At 40.3% G+C, this 19155-nt stretch overlaps 1 protein-coding gene across 7 annotated transcripts in view; it reads right to left on the reverse strand.

The window, feature by feature from the left end:
• Positions 1-19155, reverse strand: part of Lmpt (Limpet) — a 1284547-nt gene that overhangs the window by 176366 nt on the left and 1089026 nt on the right. Inside the window, exon 1 of one of the 7 annotated variants that reach the window (XM_067135217.2) lies at positions 2392-5299. The exons of the other annotated variants lie outside the window; for them this stretch is intronic. Coding sequence (XP_066991318.2) covers positions 2392-5187 — 2796 coding nt within the window. The 5' untranslated portion in view covers positions 5188-5299. Of the gene's footprint in view, positions 1-2391; positions 5300-19155 lie in introns of those variants that run through there. 7 annotated transcript variants of the gene reach the window in all.

Here is a 19155-nt window from a genome sequence, read left to right on the forward strand (position 1 = left end):
CTTATAGTACGTAACATAATAGATTTGTGAGCATTCAACTCTTCACCAAATAGTCAAACGTATCAGCAAATTTGATGAAGTAATGCAAACAGGTAACATATCGACATATAGTGAATGTATGGAAATGCAAATGTACTTGAAATGTGAACTCAACTGGTCGATTTCTCAAAGGAATATATCGTAATTCATAAGAAGCGCGACAATCTGAATTATTACATCCGCGTGGGGACTGGAATGAAATGATTTTACATTTTAGTTCATAATTAGCATGGGCCAACGGCCGTAGCCGTGTTGAAACACCGGATCCCGTGAAATCTCCGAAGTTAAGCAACATTGGGCGTGGTCAATATTTGGATGGGTTGCCTCGCGCTGTTGGTGGCGGTAGGGGAATGGAGGAGCGGAAAGGAACTGGCCACCCTGCCGTACGCAAACTCTGACTCAGGCACACCTCTGATGAGGTTCGGACCTGCCTTCGGACAGATTTTTAAAAAAATCAACTGACATGTGACGTAAAAGTCTTCTCAGTACAGGCCGCGAAGGCCCTTGGACGGGTGGAAGGTAAAGGCTTCCACTACCCGTAACCTCGGCACTTGGTGGGGTAGAGTGGTTAGCTCTACGCCCGGCCACCGTTGCCCCCACGAATTAACCTGGTACTCATTTTTGGTGTACGCTGAGTGAACCTGAGGGCCATGTGTACCTCCGGAATTGGAAATCTCGTTTCTTAATTTTTTCGACTCCCTGACGGGGGGTCGGAACCACGCCCATCCGGATGAATCGAGCACGCCTTGTCGCCTCGGCCAGGCAGTCCCTGACATGTGACGTAACCTTTTGTAATCTAGAGGATTTTACAGAAAATATCGCATTGGACTGAAGTGACCCTTATGCGTCCTAACAAAAGAGCTAAAATCTTTAAAAGCCGGACTGAGTAGCTCAGACGGTTGAGACGCTGGCCTTCTGACCCCAGCGTGGCAGGTTCGATCCTGGTTCAGTCCGGAGTTATTTGAAGGTGCTCAAATACGTCAGCCTCGTGCCGGTAGATTTACTGGCAAATATTATTATTATTATTATTATTATTATTATTATTATTATTATTATTATTAAAATAGTGAAAAATTCGTAGAGAATGAAAGTGCACGCGAAAGCTACTCTCATAGTCTATACATATATTAGCTGCCTAAATTAATAAATTACGTAAAACTATTAATCACAAACAAAAAGAGGGAAGGAAGGAAGGAAGGAAGGAACGACGGACGGACGGACGGACGGAAGGAAGGAAGGAAGGAAGGAAGGAAGGAAGGAAGGAAGGAAGGAATAAAATTATCATCACCCTTTAAAAAATGATACTTTCCCCTGTATTCTCATACTTTGTGCCGAAATTATTTTCAGTGTTCAAAGTTTACAACAGACTCCCTGAATTAATACAGAGTGGAAACACTATAAAATTATGGTGGACCAATGATTTAACGTAAGGCCGAAAATTCAAGCCCCTTGGTCTTTGTACCTAGACGTCTACTGAGATGAACATAACAAATTTGATTTAACAAGTTTGATTTAAATCCGTGAATCATATTTCATGAAAAGATGTCTCACGGTAATCTTTTTGTCGGAATCATTGATTGTGTCCTAGAAACTCAAATTTTCTCACCCACTTCATGATGTAAGTCTTAATCTCTCATGAGAAGACAAGTTGTAGGATTAGCTAAACATTTCCGAGTTGGACTTAATCAAACACTTTAATATCTCCTTGCAAGAAAGAACTTGTGCCTAGCAAAGACCTTCTAAAACATTTTCAGAGAAGTAAGGTCTTTGATGAAGACAATTCAATGATAAAAGTAGAATGTTCACTATCGTTTATGGTTATTATAACATCTTATTCTTAAAACGAATTTACAAGTATGAACGTTTGGCCAACATACTTGTAAATTTGTTTTAACATTTTGTACATATATTCCAGTGAATACGGAACCGATGATGAAATTTATTACATGTCATTTTAATGTTGTGTAGTATCAATACGCTGATCTTCAGGAAAGCCTAAGATGTGTATTCCCCACAATATTCACACATATTTTTTAGAAAGCAGACTTTGTTCTCAACAATACGTAAACCACAGTTTATATATTATTAGAAATGCGACCCAGCAATCAGACAGGTTCAAACCAATCCACACCAAAATCACAATCTCTACAAACTACATTTCAAAAGACACAGGAAGGAATCCTACCAAACCATGCGTGTGTTTCGAAAGGATTTTTACATAATGCGATTGGCAGAAAGGAAAGAGAGATAAATGACAGTCTCAAAAGTCTCTCAGAATATCACTCTCTATTCTAATATTAATTCAATGTGTTGGTGTTATTTATTTGCAGGGGACCCAAGACGCCCGCTTACCCAGAAGGCCTCGGGCGCCGACTCCGAAGACTGCTGTTGTTGTTGTTGTTGTCGTTGGTCATTGACAGACTTCTCGCTGCTTGCTGCATCACACTCAACTCCTTTCTGTGTCGTACGATTAGTATTTTTTGATGAATTAGACATTTTGCTATCAGATTTAACATCATTTGATTTTGGCGTTATAGGAAATGCAGAATTATTTCCTGAAGATTGGGTGTGATCTGAATCCGGATAATTATTTGAGTGTCCAATATCTGATTCTCTAAGAGAACATATGTCTTGAGTTGTGCAGGAGAGCGGTGAAATTTCCTGAGAAAGATTTTCCGACGGGCATCCTATAATTTCATCTGTTTTAGTAGACTTTTCTCCTTTAGTGATCGCATTATCTGACGTTGAAAATTTCGAAAGTTGCACCTTGTCCTTACTTCCTTCACAAACAGTAGTTTCATCAGCCTCTGGAGTTACAGTCTGTGTCTTGTCGAGTTCCTCTTTTGTGACTTTGTCCTCCGTCTTCTCTCTATCACTAGGCAATACGGACCCAGAAAATTTCACACTTTTCTGGAAACTTCTTGTCGCGTTCGATTTTTCGCTAATTCTCTCTCCAGGAGAGGTCGTATTTTTCGAGTCGATTTTGGAATGCCTTTCTGTTACGCTGGAACTTTCGCTCATTTTGAATGTTTCTGGTCCGCAAGGGGTCATTTCTTCTGCATTACATGAAGCAGCTTTCTCTGGCACACTCCCACAATTATATATATCCTTTTCAGGAGTGGATTCCATAGTTCTGGAATTACCAGAATCAATAGCACGTGTGTTCTCATCGGAGTATACGGTTGAGGTTGTACACTCAGATGATTTAGGTTCAGGTTGTAACAATGTCTGGTTGGAAGTATCACTACCTTCCATCTCAGTACGCAGTTCATTTCCGTCAGTGACATCATCATTGGCTAAGTTTTGATTGGCACTGCAGTGGTCCATCTTCCAGTGATTACCATTCAGCAAGTATTCAGATTTCATCTTATTAATTCTTGCTACCGCTTCATCTATGATTTTGTCCACAACTCTGATAGCGGTAACTTCAACAGTGGATGTTGTGTTACATATACCTGAAACTTTTAACACAGATTCTGAACTGTTCTCTATGTCGTTAACTTTCGAACTTGTAAAGTCTGAATCAGAATCACCTGGACCAAGATCAAATTTTAGTCGCCTTTTTCCTCTGTCTTTCTTTTCTTTTCCTCCGCCTGGATAAGCAGAATTGTCGTTCTTGGTTGATACTTGTGTTACCCACGATCCCTTGTTATCACCCATGGAGATAGCAGGAACCTGCGGCTGGTCTTCTGCAGTTTTCGCTTGAATCTTACTGATCAAGGCGGAGGAATCATCTTCACCAGAAATTTCGGTTACTTTCAGGTCAAGAACGGGAGCGTCGGAGAGGATGCTCGAACGTCTTGCTTCATTGTGTGGAGCGACGGACGTATCAGCAAACTGCGGATCAGAAATGAAGGTCTCCAAACGGGCCTCTTCAAATGCAGTAGTTTTGACCGGCTTTAGACGAAGTGGTTCCTCTTTCTGGGCGGCAAATATTGGCTCCACTGGTGTCACTTCCTTCTGAGATATTATTACTACTTCTTCGTGAGATGGCAAATATTCCGTCGTTGATGTACGTCTCTTCTGCTTGATGCATGTCTCAGCCGCTTTCTCTTCTTCTGTAGTCAGTATCAGCGTACTGTCTGTGGAACCACTGCCTCGTGATGACAAGGAGCATAAATCGATATCATTGATATTTTCAGCCTGGATGGTAGATGCTGTACCAGGCAAATCATTCGTAACACATTGTGTGGTCTCATTCGTTTCATAATCCACTACTGACGAGTTTATTTCAGAAGGAATGCAATCAACTTGTTTCTGACGGCCCATGGAATCACTTCCATGAGATGTTACAGTCAGCGGGCGGCTGATACTTCTAGTACCATCCTCACTGGTGATGGAAAGTAAAGGCGTGATATCTTGATCGGCATGATACGTCTCTGCACGTACTGAAAGAGGACGTTGGGTACTTCGGATATGTTCTTCCGTCAGAAACTCTCCAGCAAAATATGGTGATTGCCCTCCATCCTCCTCAGCAGTAGTAGGGGTAGAGGGTCGCCGGCTTACGGGAGCGTGGGGCACGAACAAAGGCCAACTTATATCAGCCTTCAACTTCCGAGGAGATGGTGATTGTGATCGGCTGTGAAAGTTTTCACTTTCCTCAGACACAATGTTCTCAATATTCGGTGGGCGTTGTTTTATCTTTACGCCACAATTATCCACTACCTGTGCGGGTACATCCTTGACACACTGACCACACACCGCATAGTCCTGATGGATCGCAGAATCTTCGTAAATATTTGATGTATTCGCTTCGCGCGGCAAAACCTCTTCAAATTCTTGGTACCTAAGTTGAAATTCACCAACATCAGTAGAAATAAAGTCAGCAGCACTCGTGTCCTCACTTTGCTCGGCGAGAGAACCACATTTATCACTCAGGGGTCCATGACACTCACCACCATAACACGGAACGTCACAAGAACGACTTACGTCATAACCACTTTTCTTCGTTTTGTTATCAAAATCGGCACTCCTACTCGGCTTCTTTCGCCAACGATCGCGTAATTTCGTGAGGCCGGATGTACCAGTCGCCAGAACGTGACGGCGAGGTGCCCACTCCGGAAGGTAGCCATATTGGATATGACGTGCACAAGCAATAACTTCCAGCACACCCACGGAAAAGACCAGAATAGACAGTAACAGCCCCATAACTTAATATGCCTTCACTAATTGACGTGTCGTAATTCGAAATTTTGGAACACCTTTGCCTTCATCAAAACTACATTGATGTAGTAAAGTGTTCCATATTTTTTTTCAGTGAGGACCGACCGACTTTAGCTTAGCCCGCTACGATCTCTACTCCGATGTTCAAGCCAGCACCCAGACAGGCTTCTCGCTCAGAGATATTCTTGGTCAGGAACATCAAGGCTTCGGCAAGCTTCCTGGGCCAAGGCCTATAATTGTGATACGTCCCTTTCATGTCTATGTCTGTTCCGCTTTATCGTCATCTTGTTTTACTTCACTTAACCTACATAAATACATTGTACCTATTGGTAATACTGCTTCCGGAGGAACATGTTTTACTTGGCACGCGACGAATTTTGTTTAGCCAAGTGGGTTACACGCGCCCACGGCACGATGTCAGTCAGTCAAACCTCATCGCGCTTCACACATTCATTCTCGTGAAAGACGCAGAACAAGTGCATTTGTATATAAAAACAGGTTACATGATACTTACAGTCTAGCTCGTATAACGAAGCTCTTTCTCCCCTGCTAGAAAATGTCATCTCCAGAATACTGAGCTAAATCTTCGAAAACGTTGTTACGTTTCACTTCACTGTGTACATATCAGCTTGCGAATAATATCAGGATATTGCTGGTCGGCATTCCCTCCTCAGACAACAGCAAGACAACGTAGATAACCAGAAGCTTGACAATGATTTGTTTCGAGGAATTCTTCGTAGCAAACCTTTACTCAAATTATTGCTAGTGCTGTCTAATTCAAAATATGATTCCTTAAAGTAGGCAGTATCACAAACACAAAGTATAAATAACTTCTTAATATAATAAGTTGCATATTTCTGTTAGAAGACAATTCCTCCCAATCTGTATTAATTTCGATATACTCAAAATACTTAATCAACATTAGAGGCAGATAAATACGGAGTAATATTTTAGTATTTCTTTCTAGTTTGTAACATTTTAATATTTCTGTTGTAGTTTTTTTTAGCTAGACAGCTCTCGGGAAGTTGTGTGCTGTAAGATGTAGGCCTACGTAAACCTTCCCCATGTAATTTGCGGCTTCCTAATGGTATGATCAATACCAACGACCTCAATGTTTGTCTCTTTAAAACAACCACCATCATCTGACGCCATACAATTATTATTATTATTATTATTATTATTATTATTATTATTATTATTATTATTATTATTATTTTGCTACTGGCTTTACGTCGCACCGACTCAGATAGGTCTTATGGCGATGATGGGATAGGAAAGGCCTAGGAATGGGAAGGAAGCGGCCGTGGCCTTAATTAAGGTACAGCCCCAGCATTTGCCTGGTGTGAAAATGGGAAACCACGGAAAACCATCTTCAGGGCTGCCGACAATTATTATTATTATTATTATTATTATTATTATTATTATTATTATTATTATTATTATTATTATTATTATTATTTATATAATGACGAAACTGAATTTAATTAACAGTAAGTCTAAGATAACAATTCACTCCAGTATGAGAACTGTTAGAAAATTTGAAAGGGTATTTTCTTCTCCGCTTTTCCCACACTGTACTAGAGTCGCGAGTGTGAACTGTGTCGTGGGATACATATGAGCTTGGCTCTGTTTTACGATCAGACGCGCATCCCGACGCCAATTATATGTGAAGGTATCTATTCACTACTGTGGGTTTCTGTGGTAGTTTGTAATGTGTGTGTGGGTCTGTGTGCGCAACAATTATGTAATCAAATCTTCACAATTACTTTTAACACTTTGTCTTGTTTTCTGTATATTTTGTCCTCAGGGGCAATCTCCAGTTGGGGAAAGTCAAAATAAATAAATAAGAATAAATTGAGATACACACCCCTCCCCGAGCCAGAGGAATTTACCAGACGCGCCTAAAATTCCCGGTCCAGCAGGGAATCGAAGCTGGGATGATTATTCAGTCAAGAAGCTGGACTTTAAAGAATAACAATACGCCGTGTATGTGAGTAATATTTGAAGAATTTAATCTCTTACGATTATTTATCTATCGAATGACTTTTAGGTCCAGGAGTTTCTGAAGATATGCTCGGCACATCTCATGCGGGTTTTTATACTTGACTCCCATAGGCGACCTGTGTGCCTGCATATGGGACGTTGATAATGAGACACGGAGAGGGTGAAACCCGGTGTCGGCACATAGCCTACTCCTGTCGAATGATGATGATGCTTGTTGTTTAAAGGGGCCTAACATCCAAGTCATCGGTCCCTAATGGTACGAAATGTTATGGGATTCCATCGTTAAACACCTGGGGAAAGTGTGTGGAGGAAAGGGAACCAGGGTAGAATGTTATCCAGGAATTAGGTTGAGGCAGATGTTGAGGAAAGTAGAAGAGAGGGAGGAGGGGAAGGAGAAGGTGGTAGTGTTTCACGTTGGTACCAACAACGTAAGGCAAGCTGATATAAGTACCAACATAGTTGGAGATGTGTGGGATCTGGTAAATGCAGCACGGGTGAAGTTTAAGAAAGCGGAGATTGTTATTAGTGGAATACTGTGTAGGAGGGATACTGACTGGAGGGTGATTGGGGATTTAAATGAGACTATGGAGTGGGTATGTGGGAAACTGGGAGTGAAATTTCTAGATCCTAATGGGTGGGTAGGAGATAGGGATCTGCGCTCGGATGGCCTTCATTTAAACCGCAGTGGTACATATAAGTTAGGAAATTTGTTTGGAAGGGTAATAGGGAGGTACATTCAGGGAAACGGGATGGCCTAGGGAGCGGTGATAAGGGAACAGGGAACTGGAAATCAAGTAGGGATGACATAAAATTGTTAGTGCTGAACTGTAGAAGTATTGTAAAGAAAGGAATAGAATTAAGTAATTTAATAGATATATATTTACCAGATATTGTAATAGGAGTTGAATCATGGCTGAGAAATGATATAATGGATGCAGAAATTTTCTCACGGCACTGGAGTGTGTATCGTAGAGATAGGATAGGAAAGGTGGGAGGGGGAGTTTTCATTCTGGTGAAAGAAGAATTTGTAAGCTACGAAAAAGTTAAAGATGAGACACATGAAATTCTAGGTGTAAGGCTCATTTCTAAAGATAATAGGCAACTTGATATATTTGGAGTGTACAGATCGGGAAAGGGTAGCACTGATGCGGATTCGGAATTATTTGATAGGATAGTCAGCTATGTGGGAAACGACATGGAAAGAAATGTGATTGTAGCGGGAGATCTGAATTTGCCAGATGTCAATTGGGAAGGAAATGCGAACGACAGGAAGCATGACCAACAAATGGCAAATAAGTTAATATGGGAAGGACAGCTGATTCAGAAAGTGATGGAACCAACCAGAGGGAAAAATATCCTGGATGTGGTGCTGATAAAACCAGATGAGCTCTATAGGGAAACTGAAGTAATAGATGGTATTAGTGATCATGAAGCTGTTTTTGTGGTAGTTAAAAAAAAATGCGATAGAAAGGAAGGTCTTAAAAGTAGGCCTGTTAGGCAGTACCATATGGCTGATAAAGCAGGCATGAGGCAGTTTCTAAAAAGTAACTATGATCGGTGGAAAACGGTCAATAAAAATGTAAACAGACTCTGGGATGGGTTTAAAGAAATTGTTGAGGAATGCGAAAACAGGTTTGTACCTTTAAGGGTGGTAAGGAATGGTAAATACCCACCTTATTATAATAGAGAAATAAAGAGACTAAGAAGGAGGTGCAGACTGGAAAGAAATAGAGTTAGAAATGGCTGTGGAAGTAAGGAGAAATTGAAGGAACTTACTAGAAAATTGAATCTAGCAAAGAAGACAGCTAAGGATAACATGATGGCAAGCATAATTGGCAGTCATACAAATTTTAGTGAAAAATGGAAGGGTATGTATAGGTATTTTAAGGCAGAAACAGGTTCCAAGAAGGACATTCCAGGAATAATTAATGAACAAGGGGAGTGTGTATGTGAGGATCTTCAAAAGGCAGAAGTATTCAGTCAGCAGTATGTAAAGATTGTTGGTTACAAGGATAATGTCGAGATAGAGGAAGAGACTAAGGCCAAAGAAGTAATAAAATTTACATATGATAACAATGACATTTACAATAAGATACAAAAGTTGAAAACTAGAAAAGCGGCTGGAATTGATCAGATTTCTGGGGATATACTAAAGACAATGGGTTGGAATGTAGTACCATATCTGAAGTACTTATTTGATTATTGTTTGGTCGAAGGAGCTATACCAGATGAATGGAGAGTTGCTATAGTAGCCCCTGTGTATAAAGGAAAGGGTGATAGACATAAAGCTGAAAATTACAGGCCAGTAAGTTTGACATGCATTGCATGTAAGCTTTGGGAAGGCATTCTTTCTGATTATATTAGACATGTTTGTGAAATTAATAACTGGTTCGATAGAAGGCAATTCGGTTTTAGGAAAGGTTATTCCACTGAAGCTCAACTTGTAGGATTCCAGCAAGATATAGCAGATATCTTGGATTCTGGAGGTCAAATGGACTGTATCGCGATTGACATGTCTAAAGCATTTGATAGGGTGGATCATGGGAGACTACTGGCAAAAATGAGTGCAATTGGACTAGACAAAAGAGTGACTGAATGGGTTGCTATATTTCTAGAAAATAGATCTCAGAGAGTTGGAGTAGGTGAAGCTTTGTCTGACCCTGTAATAGTTGAGAGGGGAGTTCCTCAGGGCAGTGTTATCGGACCTTTATGTTTTCTTATATATATAAATGATATGAGTAAAGGAGTGGAATCGGAGGTAAGGCTTTTTGCGGATGATGTTATTCTCTATAGAGTGATAAATAAGTTACAAGATTGTGTGCAACTGCAACGTGACCTCGAAAATGTTGTGAGATGGACAGCAGGCAATGGTATGTTGATAAACGGGGCTAACAGTCAGGTTGTGAGTTTCACAAATAGGAAAAGTCCTCTCAGTTTTAATTACTGCGTTGATGGGGTGAAAGTTCCTTTTGGGGATCATTGTAAGTATCTAGGTATTAATATAAGGAAAGATCTTCACTGGGGTAATCACATAAATGGGATTGTAAATAAAGGGTACCGATCTCTACACATGGTTATGAGGGTGTTTAGGGGTTGTAGTAAGGATGTAAAGGAGAGTGCATATAAGTCTCTGGTAAGACCCCAACTAGAGTATGGTTCCAGTGTATGGGACCCTCACCAGGATTACCTGATTCAAGAACTGGAAAAAATCCAAAGAAAAGCAGCTCGATTTGTTCTGAGTGATTTCCGACAAAAGAGTAGCGTTACAAAAATGTTGCAAAGTTTGGGTTGGGAAGAATTGAGAGAAAGAAGAAGAGCTGCTCGACTAAGTGGTATGTTCCGAGCTGTCAGCGGAGAGATGGCGTGGAATGACATTAGTAGACGAATAGGTTTGAATGGCGTTTATGAAAGTAGGAAAGATCACGATATGAAGATAAAGTTGGAATTCAAGAGGACAAACTGGGGCAAATATTCATTTATAGGAAGGGGAGTTAGGGATTGGAATAACTTACCAAGGGAGATGTTCAATAAATTTCCAATTTCTTTGATATCATTTCGGAAAAGGCTAGGAAAGCAACAGATAGGGAATCTGCCACCTGGGCGACTGCCCTAAATGCAGATCAGTATTGATTGATATCAGTATTGATTGATATGACAATTTAAAAACCCATAATCCTCCACTGACTAGAATTCGAAAACGTGAGGACGAAGAATGAATGGATGGATATGAAGTACAGGCAACGCAAACCTATGGCGTTCCTCACATAGTGGGTACTAAGCATAGGCAAGGCAGAACCATGGTGTCGCTCATATAGGACTACGAATGCCTCCTGAGCCACACACTGTTGCTACTAATCACAAACCTATTGTGTACCTAACATAGTGGTACTACGCGCAAGTAAAAGCGACCCATGGTGTTCCCTGCGTGATGGTACTAATTACAAGTAGTCTCGTGGTTCTAATTTGATCATCCCTTGGTCGCCCCTTTTAGTCACCTCTTACGACAGGCAGGGAATACCGTGAGTGTATTCTTCGTCTGCGTCCACCACCCACAGGGGGTACTCCTGTCGAATAACACCAAGGAGTCCATCGGACGAATCACCATCAACAGCGTCATACTGTATGCCCTCACTCCGTATGAACACAGCGGAGAGGCTTTATAGCACGCAATCTAGTGGTTAGATATTACTCTGCCGGACCTGTGTTGCCAGATCTAAACATAATATTTCAGAAAATAGTGCTCGAAAATTTCGGAAGATGTTTAGATAGATATATACCAACTTATTATTTTACTGAAAATGAAAATTAAATGATCCTACATTTAACACTGGACGATAGAACTGAATAACTTTCAGTCATTCATCTGAGGATCTTCCTCCTTCTGATGATTATGATGATGATGATTGCTGTTTAAATGTGCCTAACATAGTAGGTCATCGCCCCACTCCCCTTGTCCTCAAAGATGTGGTTCCCGCTCCAGCAAGAAATCGAAGCTGGGATGATGACTATTCAGCCGTGTATGTAAGTAATATTTGAAGAATTTAATCGTTTACTCCCCTTCCTCTTCCCCCTTGTCCGCAAAGATGTGGTTCGTTGCCTAAGGTAGAAAGATCGTACCGAGTTCGAAATCTTAGCAAGTTCTTACTTTTCGACTGTCTCTAGAAATTATCTGGTAGGTCATGTATTAATATACCAGCTCCGTCGGCTGTCAATTATGAGTGTTTATATGAAAGAGATCCATATCATTGGCACGTTAAAGAACTCATTCTCAAGGTAATATATCAGCATTGCAACCTAAATTCTCTAAAAACTGGTAGCAGTTGAAAGGAAGTTGAACACATGATATTGTATTGATGTACAATCCGGCTGCATGGCTCAATGGTTAGCGTGCTGGCCTTTGGTCCAAGGGGTCCCGAGTTTGATTCACGGGCGGATATGGGATTTTAACTTCAATTCGTTAATTCTGATGGCTCCGGATCTCTGTGTGTGTGTGTGTGGGTGTGGGTGTGTGTGTGTGTGTCGTTTTAACATTAGAATTCCTCACAGCTAGGGGCACGCAGGTCGCTTATAGGCGTCAATTCAAAAGACCTAAACCATTAAACATTAAATTTATGTACAGCCATATAAAATGCTTCTTCCTAGTAACTTGTGTCTATATAGCGAGGACACAAAAAATAGGAAGATTAACATCTAATTTCGTTAAATGTCAGATTTTTTAGATATAAATGTTCCGAATTTCACGAGTAACTGATTTCCCCGGTCTTTGATATCGAGGTTAACTGTCTCCACAAAACTCGCTTGGTAGGCCAAACTGAAGAGTCCCCAGTGCTGTCTTGTTAGTGTCCGTTTTTAAGCCTTTGGACGACCAGAGTTTGTAATCTATTTTCTTTTTTGTCCCCTATTATATTTATTTTGTGTCATAAACCTCATAATGTAATTTTGATAGCACCGAGCTGAATAGCTCAGACGGTTGAGGCACTGGTGTTCTGACCCCAACTTGACAGGTTCGATCCTGGCTCAGTCCACGGTATTTGAAGGTGCTCGAATACGTCAGTCTCGTATCGGTAGATTTACTGGCAAGTAAAAAACTCCTGCGTGACTAAATTGCGGCACCTCGGCGTCTCCGAAAAGCATAAAGGTAGTTAGTGGGACGTAAAGCCAATAACACGATATTATCATTTTGATAGCATTTAGTACATATTTTAGAGCAGAATAGAAACGAAAGTATTCATAAAATTGCTACCACTAACTATTTGTTTAGGAACATACAGTATGTAGCTTACTGTAGGTTTTTCTAACCATGATAATATTTGTCCTTCATCTTGTTATCGAATTTCCTCCATGGAAAATCCATTTCTACACCTGTGGCCAGAATAAAGCGAACAAAAATACGTGGGATAAGATGAAAGGGAAAATATGTCATCACGATCCACAACTAAAAATTCAGCAGATGACCTCCTTTAAAGACTTTCATGGAGGTAAGTTGTAACTTCTCGTCGATATGAACAAACTCAGATAAAGAATATGGAATAAATGAAGATGTTTTAAGATAAAATTAGATATGTCGATGCAAATCGCAGAGGGACTGGACACTGGTAAACTATGACGTCACAGTTCTGTGGTTGCCCAGTATCGCATAGTACAGTACATTGCTCTGGACATTTCCTGTCCCTGATGTCATAATTATCATGGCTGTGTCAGCCTTGTAACTTCAGGTTGGATATATATTAGTGTTGGCGTCACAACCAATGGGTAGTTACCCAACGTAAGGCAGTATTCCATTATTCCTTCAGTCAGCAACATTTTTCACGTTGTTTCCCAAATTAATTATGTTAGATTAACATTTTACACAGTTTATTAAAGGAGTATGACTTCGTCTTTCTTTATAGTGGGTGTTCATTTTATTATTCCGGCATTTTCTTTGGGTGAGGAAAATTCCACAGCAAATCCACTCTTAGAAAAGCTGTCCTCTTTAAGTTCGTGACCAGCTGCACAGAATTCTTACTTAGACGTACACCTTTCTATGAGGAAAGGATCGCGGCGTATAAAAGTGCTTAAATGCGAGAGACGGTAGCAAATTTACTGGCACGTTAAAGAACTCCTATTGAGAGAGTGACACCCTGGCGTCCTTCAGTTTATTGTTCGTTATTGATCTTTCGAAGCGCTAACTATGTTTACGGTTTTTCGGAGATCCTAGCCAATCCACGTGGAATTTTTGTAATGAAAAGTCACGTCCCTATGATTCGGATTAGATACAGGATGGGATGTGATCACGATAACAGTCACGTACACCAGAAGCCAGGGACTATTCCAATGTGCTTTCACGCCACCCAAACCAGAAAATATTGTCCCGCAACAGTTCATTTATGTGCCGGTAAATCTACTAATGTAGTGCATGCGTACTTAGCACCTTCATATACCACCGGACTGAACCAAGGTCGAACCCGGTAACTTCTGCTCAGAAGGATTTTAACTACTATCAGAGCCATTCACCCTACCCTTTTGAGGTGTATAGCAATGGAAGGGACGATAAACACTCAGCATTATTGTCTATTAATTCTTGTCTTAGCCCACACGACTCTCGCGTATCCCTATGAAAGTACAGTAAATTGAGGCGTAGAGAATCTCATTTTCATTATAACCATCGTGTGAATGACCAGTGGTAGTTTTTCAGTGACGGATAACCAAATTTGCTCTGCCTTAATCACTCGCTGGAGACAGATCTGCAGCTACGCGCAATTACTTTTTTGTCGAAGCCCTTTCTCCCGTCGCGTGACGCACGAAGCTTATTATTATTATTATTATTATTATTATTATTATTATTATTATTATTATTATTATTATTATTATTTAAGTTACGTAACGTTTCCATTAGAAACGTTCGGCTCCATGGCTAAATGGTTAGCGTGCTGGTCTTTGGTCACAGGGGTCCGGGTTCGATTCCCAGCAGGGTCGGGAATTTTAACCAGGATTGGTTAATTTCTCTGGCACGGGGGTTGGGTGTATGTGTCGTCTTCATCATCATTTCATCCTCATCACGACGCGCAGGTCGCCTACGGGAGTCAAATAAAAAGACCTGCACCTGGCGACCCGAACATGTCCTCGGACACTCCCGGCACTAAAAGCCATACACCATTTCCTTTCCATTTGAAACGGTCTGACATCGTAGGTCTTTTTTTTTTTTTTCTCAATTTGCTTTACGTCTCATCGACACAGATAGGTCTCTCAGGATGACGATGGGATAGGAGTGGGAGGGAAGGGATCGTGGACTTAATTATGGTACAGCTCCTGATGTGAAAATGGGAAAACACCGAAACCCATCTTCAGGGCTGTCGACAGTGGGATTTGAGCTCACTATCTCCCGAATGCAAGCTGATAGTTACGTGACCAAACCGTGCAGCCACTTGCTCGATCTGTCAAAGTTCTATGTAGCTGATGAAATAGAATTTAAAGTAAATAATGATTTCAAAAACTGGGATTTTCAGCCGCATTAAGTTGGCGATATGCCTAAATTTCCAAAACGGGTTCTGTTGTGTAATCACAAGTCCTGCACTAATTCCCAATATTTTCTTAATTTTAACCCTCATTAAAAGATTGTTTAATATATTATAATTTCCAACAGTTAAGAATTGTTAAATTTTCGTGTAAAGAGCGTGTTCAAATTTTTTAATTTTAAACATTTAGACACGATCCTAGGACCATTTATACTCCTTAGATAGATAATAGCAAGATAATACTGTGTCTTATGAAAACCCTGAATTCTTCTTATTATTTTCCTGCCGCTTTTCCCACACTTGTGGGGTCGCGGGTGCAAACTGCGTCGCACATGTGGATTTGGCCCTGTTTTACGGCCGGATGCCCTTCCTGACGCCAACCCTCTATGGAGGGATGTAAGCACTATTGCGTGCTTCTGTGGTGGTTGGTAGTATAGTATGTTGTCTGAATATGACGACCCGGCCGGGAATCGAACCCGGGACCCTCTGAACCGAAGGCCAGTACGCTGACCATTCAGCCAACGAGTCGGACTATGAAAACCCTGAATAAATAATAATAATAATAATAATAATAATAATAATAATAATAATAATAATAATAATAATAATAATATTCACGAATATTTTTGTAGGGATGCATTTAACATTAAACATTCTTTTTCTATACTCTTTTGTTTAATCTCCAGAGAACGGCTGAGCAAGCAACAGATTAATTGCTTTAGAGTCCTTGGATCTGTGGAAAAAGTGATCTCAGCCACTTTACGCTTCGTCACGATACGGATGACTGTTCGGAAGATCTGATTTTTCTCACGATTCTCAATGTTGAGAGATACGTAGCTACTAAACAAATGCGAAACTCTTTTGTGCTTCAGCGGCGTTAAGCCATTTAAACTCTGTTCCACAGTTATGCCGCAAGACATCGCCCGGTGGCCATGATCGTTAAGTATAAATGGTCTCATACCATTGTTAGCAGGTTCGACTCCAATTGGTTGAAACCATTAGAATGTTGACCAGCAGTAGAGTTGCCAGAACCTCCAAAATTTCGGAGGACCTTCCAAGTTTTCATAATATTCCAGAAAATAGGATTTGAACCACGGCCATATCCGTGGAATTATGTTATTGATTAATTTCACTCTAAAAACAGCGACCACCACTGTTATTTATTACTTGTTCTGAGATCTTTATTCCATCTGCAATGTTCGATTTCCATTAGTCAATCATTATTTCGTTCTGAGCTTGACACAATAAGTGTCCCGGATAACACTTTTACACTTAATTTTCATAGCCCTTCAAAGTTTATTCAGCCATACGCAATTCGTCAAGGCCTATCTTTCTGCCTCTTTTGTCAACAGCTATCGAAGCCTGGCCATATTAATTTGATTTATAGGTAATATTAGCCAGTATAGTTCTCATCTCATACTTAATATAGACATCCAGCAATTTCTCTAAGTTCGTAACTTCGTATCAAAAGCAGTAGGCTGCACGCACAGAATAAGGATAGACGTCGAACCCTCTTAAGAACAGGGCTATCACCATTTTGTGGACAGGACACAGATACAGTTCAAAATTATTTTTTAAAATAAATCACATATGCATGGTGTTCACAAAACTAATAACCGTAATAATGCAAAAGAAAAATGATTCGAAGAGGAACAAATAAAAAGATTTTCTGCAATTACTACTTCCAGCATTTTTCTCTTACAATCACATATAAAAATTAAAGTAATACTCACTATGCTGTGAAATTTGCTTCATTTGAGGTCAAAACTTACCTGCAATTAAAGAAAGAAAACAATGACTATAATTAAAAGATAAAGCACTGTGATATAACAAAGAAAAGAAATTTAAAGAATTCGTTCTTAGACCACGATACACTTTGTGAAGCCACCCTTAATGCATTTGATCATGTTAGCTATTATGCACAGAGAACAATGGAATATGTCATAGATAACAGAGCAAATTAAAACCCGTCTGTATACACAGCCACACATACAACGAGACAGTATGTTTTGAATAATAATAATAATAATAATAATAATAATAATAATAATAATAATAATAATAATAATAATAATAATAATAATAATAATAATAATAATAATATTAAAATAAAACATAGCTTACCCAATGTGCTTGATTTACGATTATAATATTGTATTACTATATCTCTAATATCAACATATGTAGTTTAACTCGTAACATAACTGCAATTTGAGACCTGAAAAAGAATCGTATTTTGTTCCAAACTCTATCACAATATTTATTAGCCAATTTCAGTATTCTAGTATGACCTTCAAACTTACTGGCATAATTTTCAAAATAATTTCCTTGAATTTTCCAGCTTTCCCATCATGGGAATGTTCAACGCGACTTCTCCATGTTACACGTGTGTGGAACTCGACGTGCCAGTTATTGCAGATTTCGAAGAAGTCCTCAATAGCTTTCATGTCACGTTCCTACAGCGCACTCTAAACACAGGAGCAGAACTAGCCGACCAGACGAACAATTGTCTCTACAACAGATATTCAATTTACGAATCGCCTTCTGCTCCACAATTTAGCCACATTCATGACAGACTGAATGCGGACCTGAATACCGTACACAACACCACATATCACGTAGAGCAGGTGATATACCACATCTGATGTTGAAGGATTCTTAATGCAATACTTTATTATTATTATTATTATTATTATTATTATTATTATTATTATTATTATTATTATTATTATTATCTCTTCTTAATCTGCTTACTCTCCAGGGTTGGTTTTTCCCTCGGACTCAGCGAGGGATCCCACCTCTACCGTCTCAAGGGCAGTGTTCTGGAGCCTCATACTCTGGGTCGGGGGATACAACTGGGGAGGGTGACCAGTACCTCGCCCAGGCGGCCTCACTTGCTATGCTGAACAGGGGCCTTGGCGGGGGATGGGAAGATTGGAAGGGATAGACAAGGAAGAGGGAAGGAAGCGGCCGTGGCCTTATGTTAGGTACCATCCCGGCATTTGGCTGGAGGAGAAGTGGGAAACCACGGAAAACCACTTCCATGATGGCTGAGGTGAGAATCGAACCCACCTCTACTCAGTTGACCTCCTGAGGCTGAGTGGACCCCGTTCCAGCCCTCGTAACACTTTTCAAATTTCGTGGCAGAGCAGGGAATCGAACTCGCGCCTCCGGGGGTGGCAGCTGATCACACTAACCATTACACCACAGAGGTGGATTATTATTATTATTTAGCATATTTTCTTCAAAATCTGCTAATGTAAAGAATTCGTGTTGAACATCCCAATGTTGGGAAAGCTGGAGAACCCAAGGAAATAACTATTAATTATAATAATTAATATTCTACGGATACCTAGTCCGACTCGTTGGCTGAACGGTCAGCATACTGGGCTTAGGTTCAGAGGGTCCCGGGTTCGATTCCCAGCCGGGTGGAGGATTTTAACCTTAATTGGTTAATTCCAATTGCACGGGGGCTGGGTGTATGTGTTGTCTTCATCATCATTTCATTCTCATCACTACGCGCAGGTCGCCTACGGGAGTCAAATATAAAGACCTGCACCTGGCGAGCCGAAACCGTCGTGGGATATCCCGGCACTAAAAGCCATACGACATTTCATTTTCATTACGGATACCTACACAGAATGGATAACAACAGGTCGACAAACTTCTAAATCTAGGACGATCTCTGAGAAACCGCAACAATACGTTAGTAGAAATAAACGAAGATCTAAAAGAAATCGGTTTCAACACAGAACTACTGTCAATTTGGAAGATTAGTATGCAAATATATATTTGCACAGAAACCTAGAAGGAAATATGGGCCTACTGGATGGACATAAGAACGCAGGAAGGAACTCAGTTAACGAATGAAGAGATATTGTACTAAAAAAAAAGTTCAAACGCATTTCTGAGTTGGAAATAATAATAATAATAATTCAGTAGATAGAGAGTCACT

Source organism: Anabrus simplex, chromosome 1, assembly GCF_040414725.1.
Source record: "Anabrus simplex isolate iqAnaSimp1 chromosome 1, ASM4041472v1, whole genome shotgun sequence".
NCBI lineage: Eukaryota > Metazoa > Arthropoda > Insecta > Orthoptera > Tettigoniidae > Anabrus > Anabrus simplex.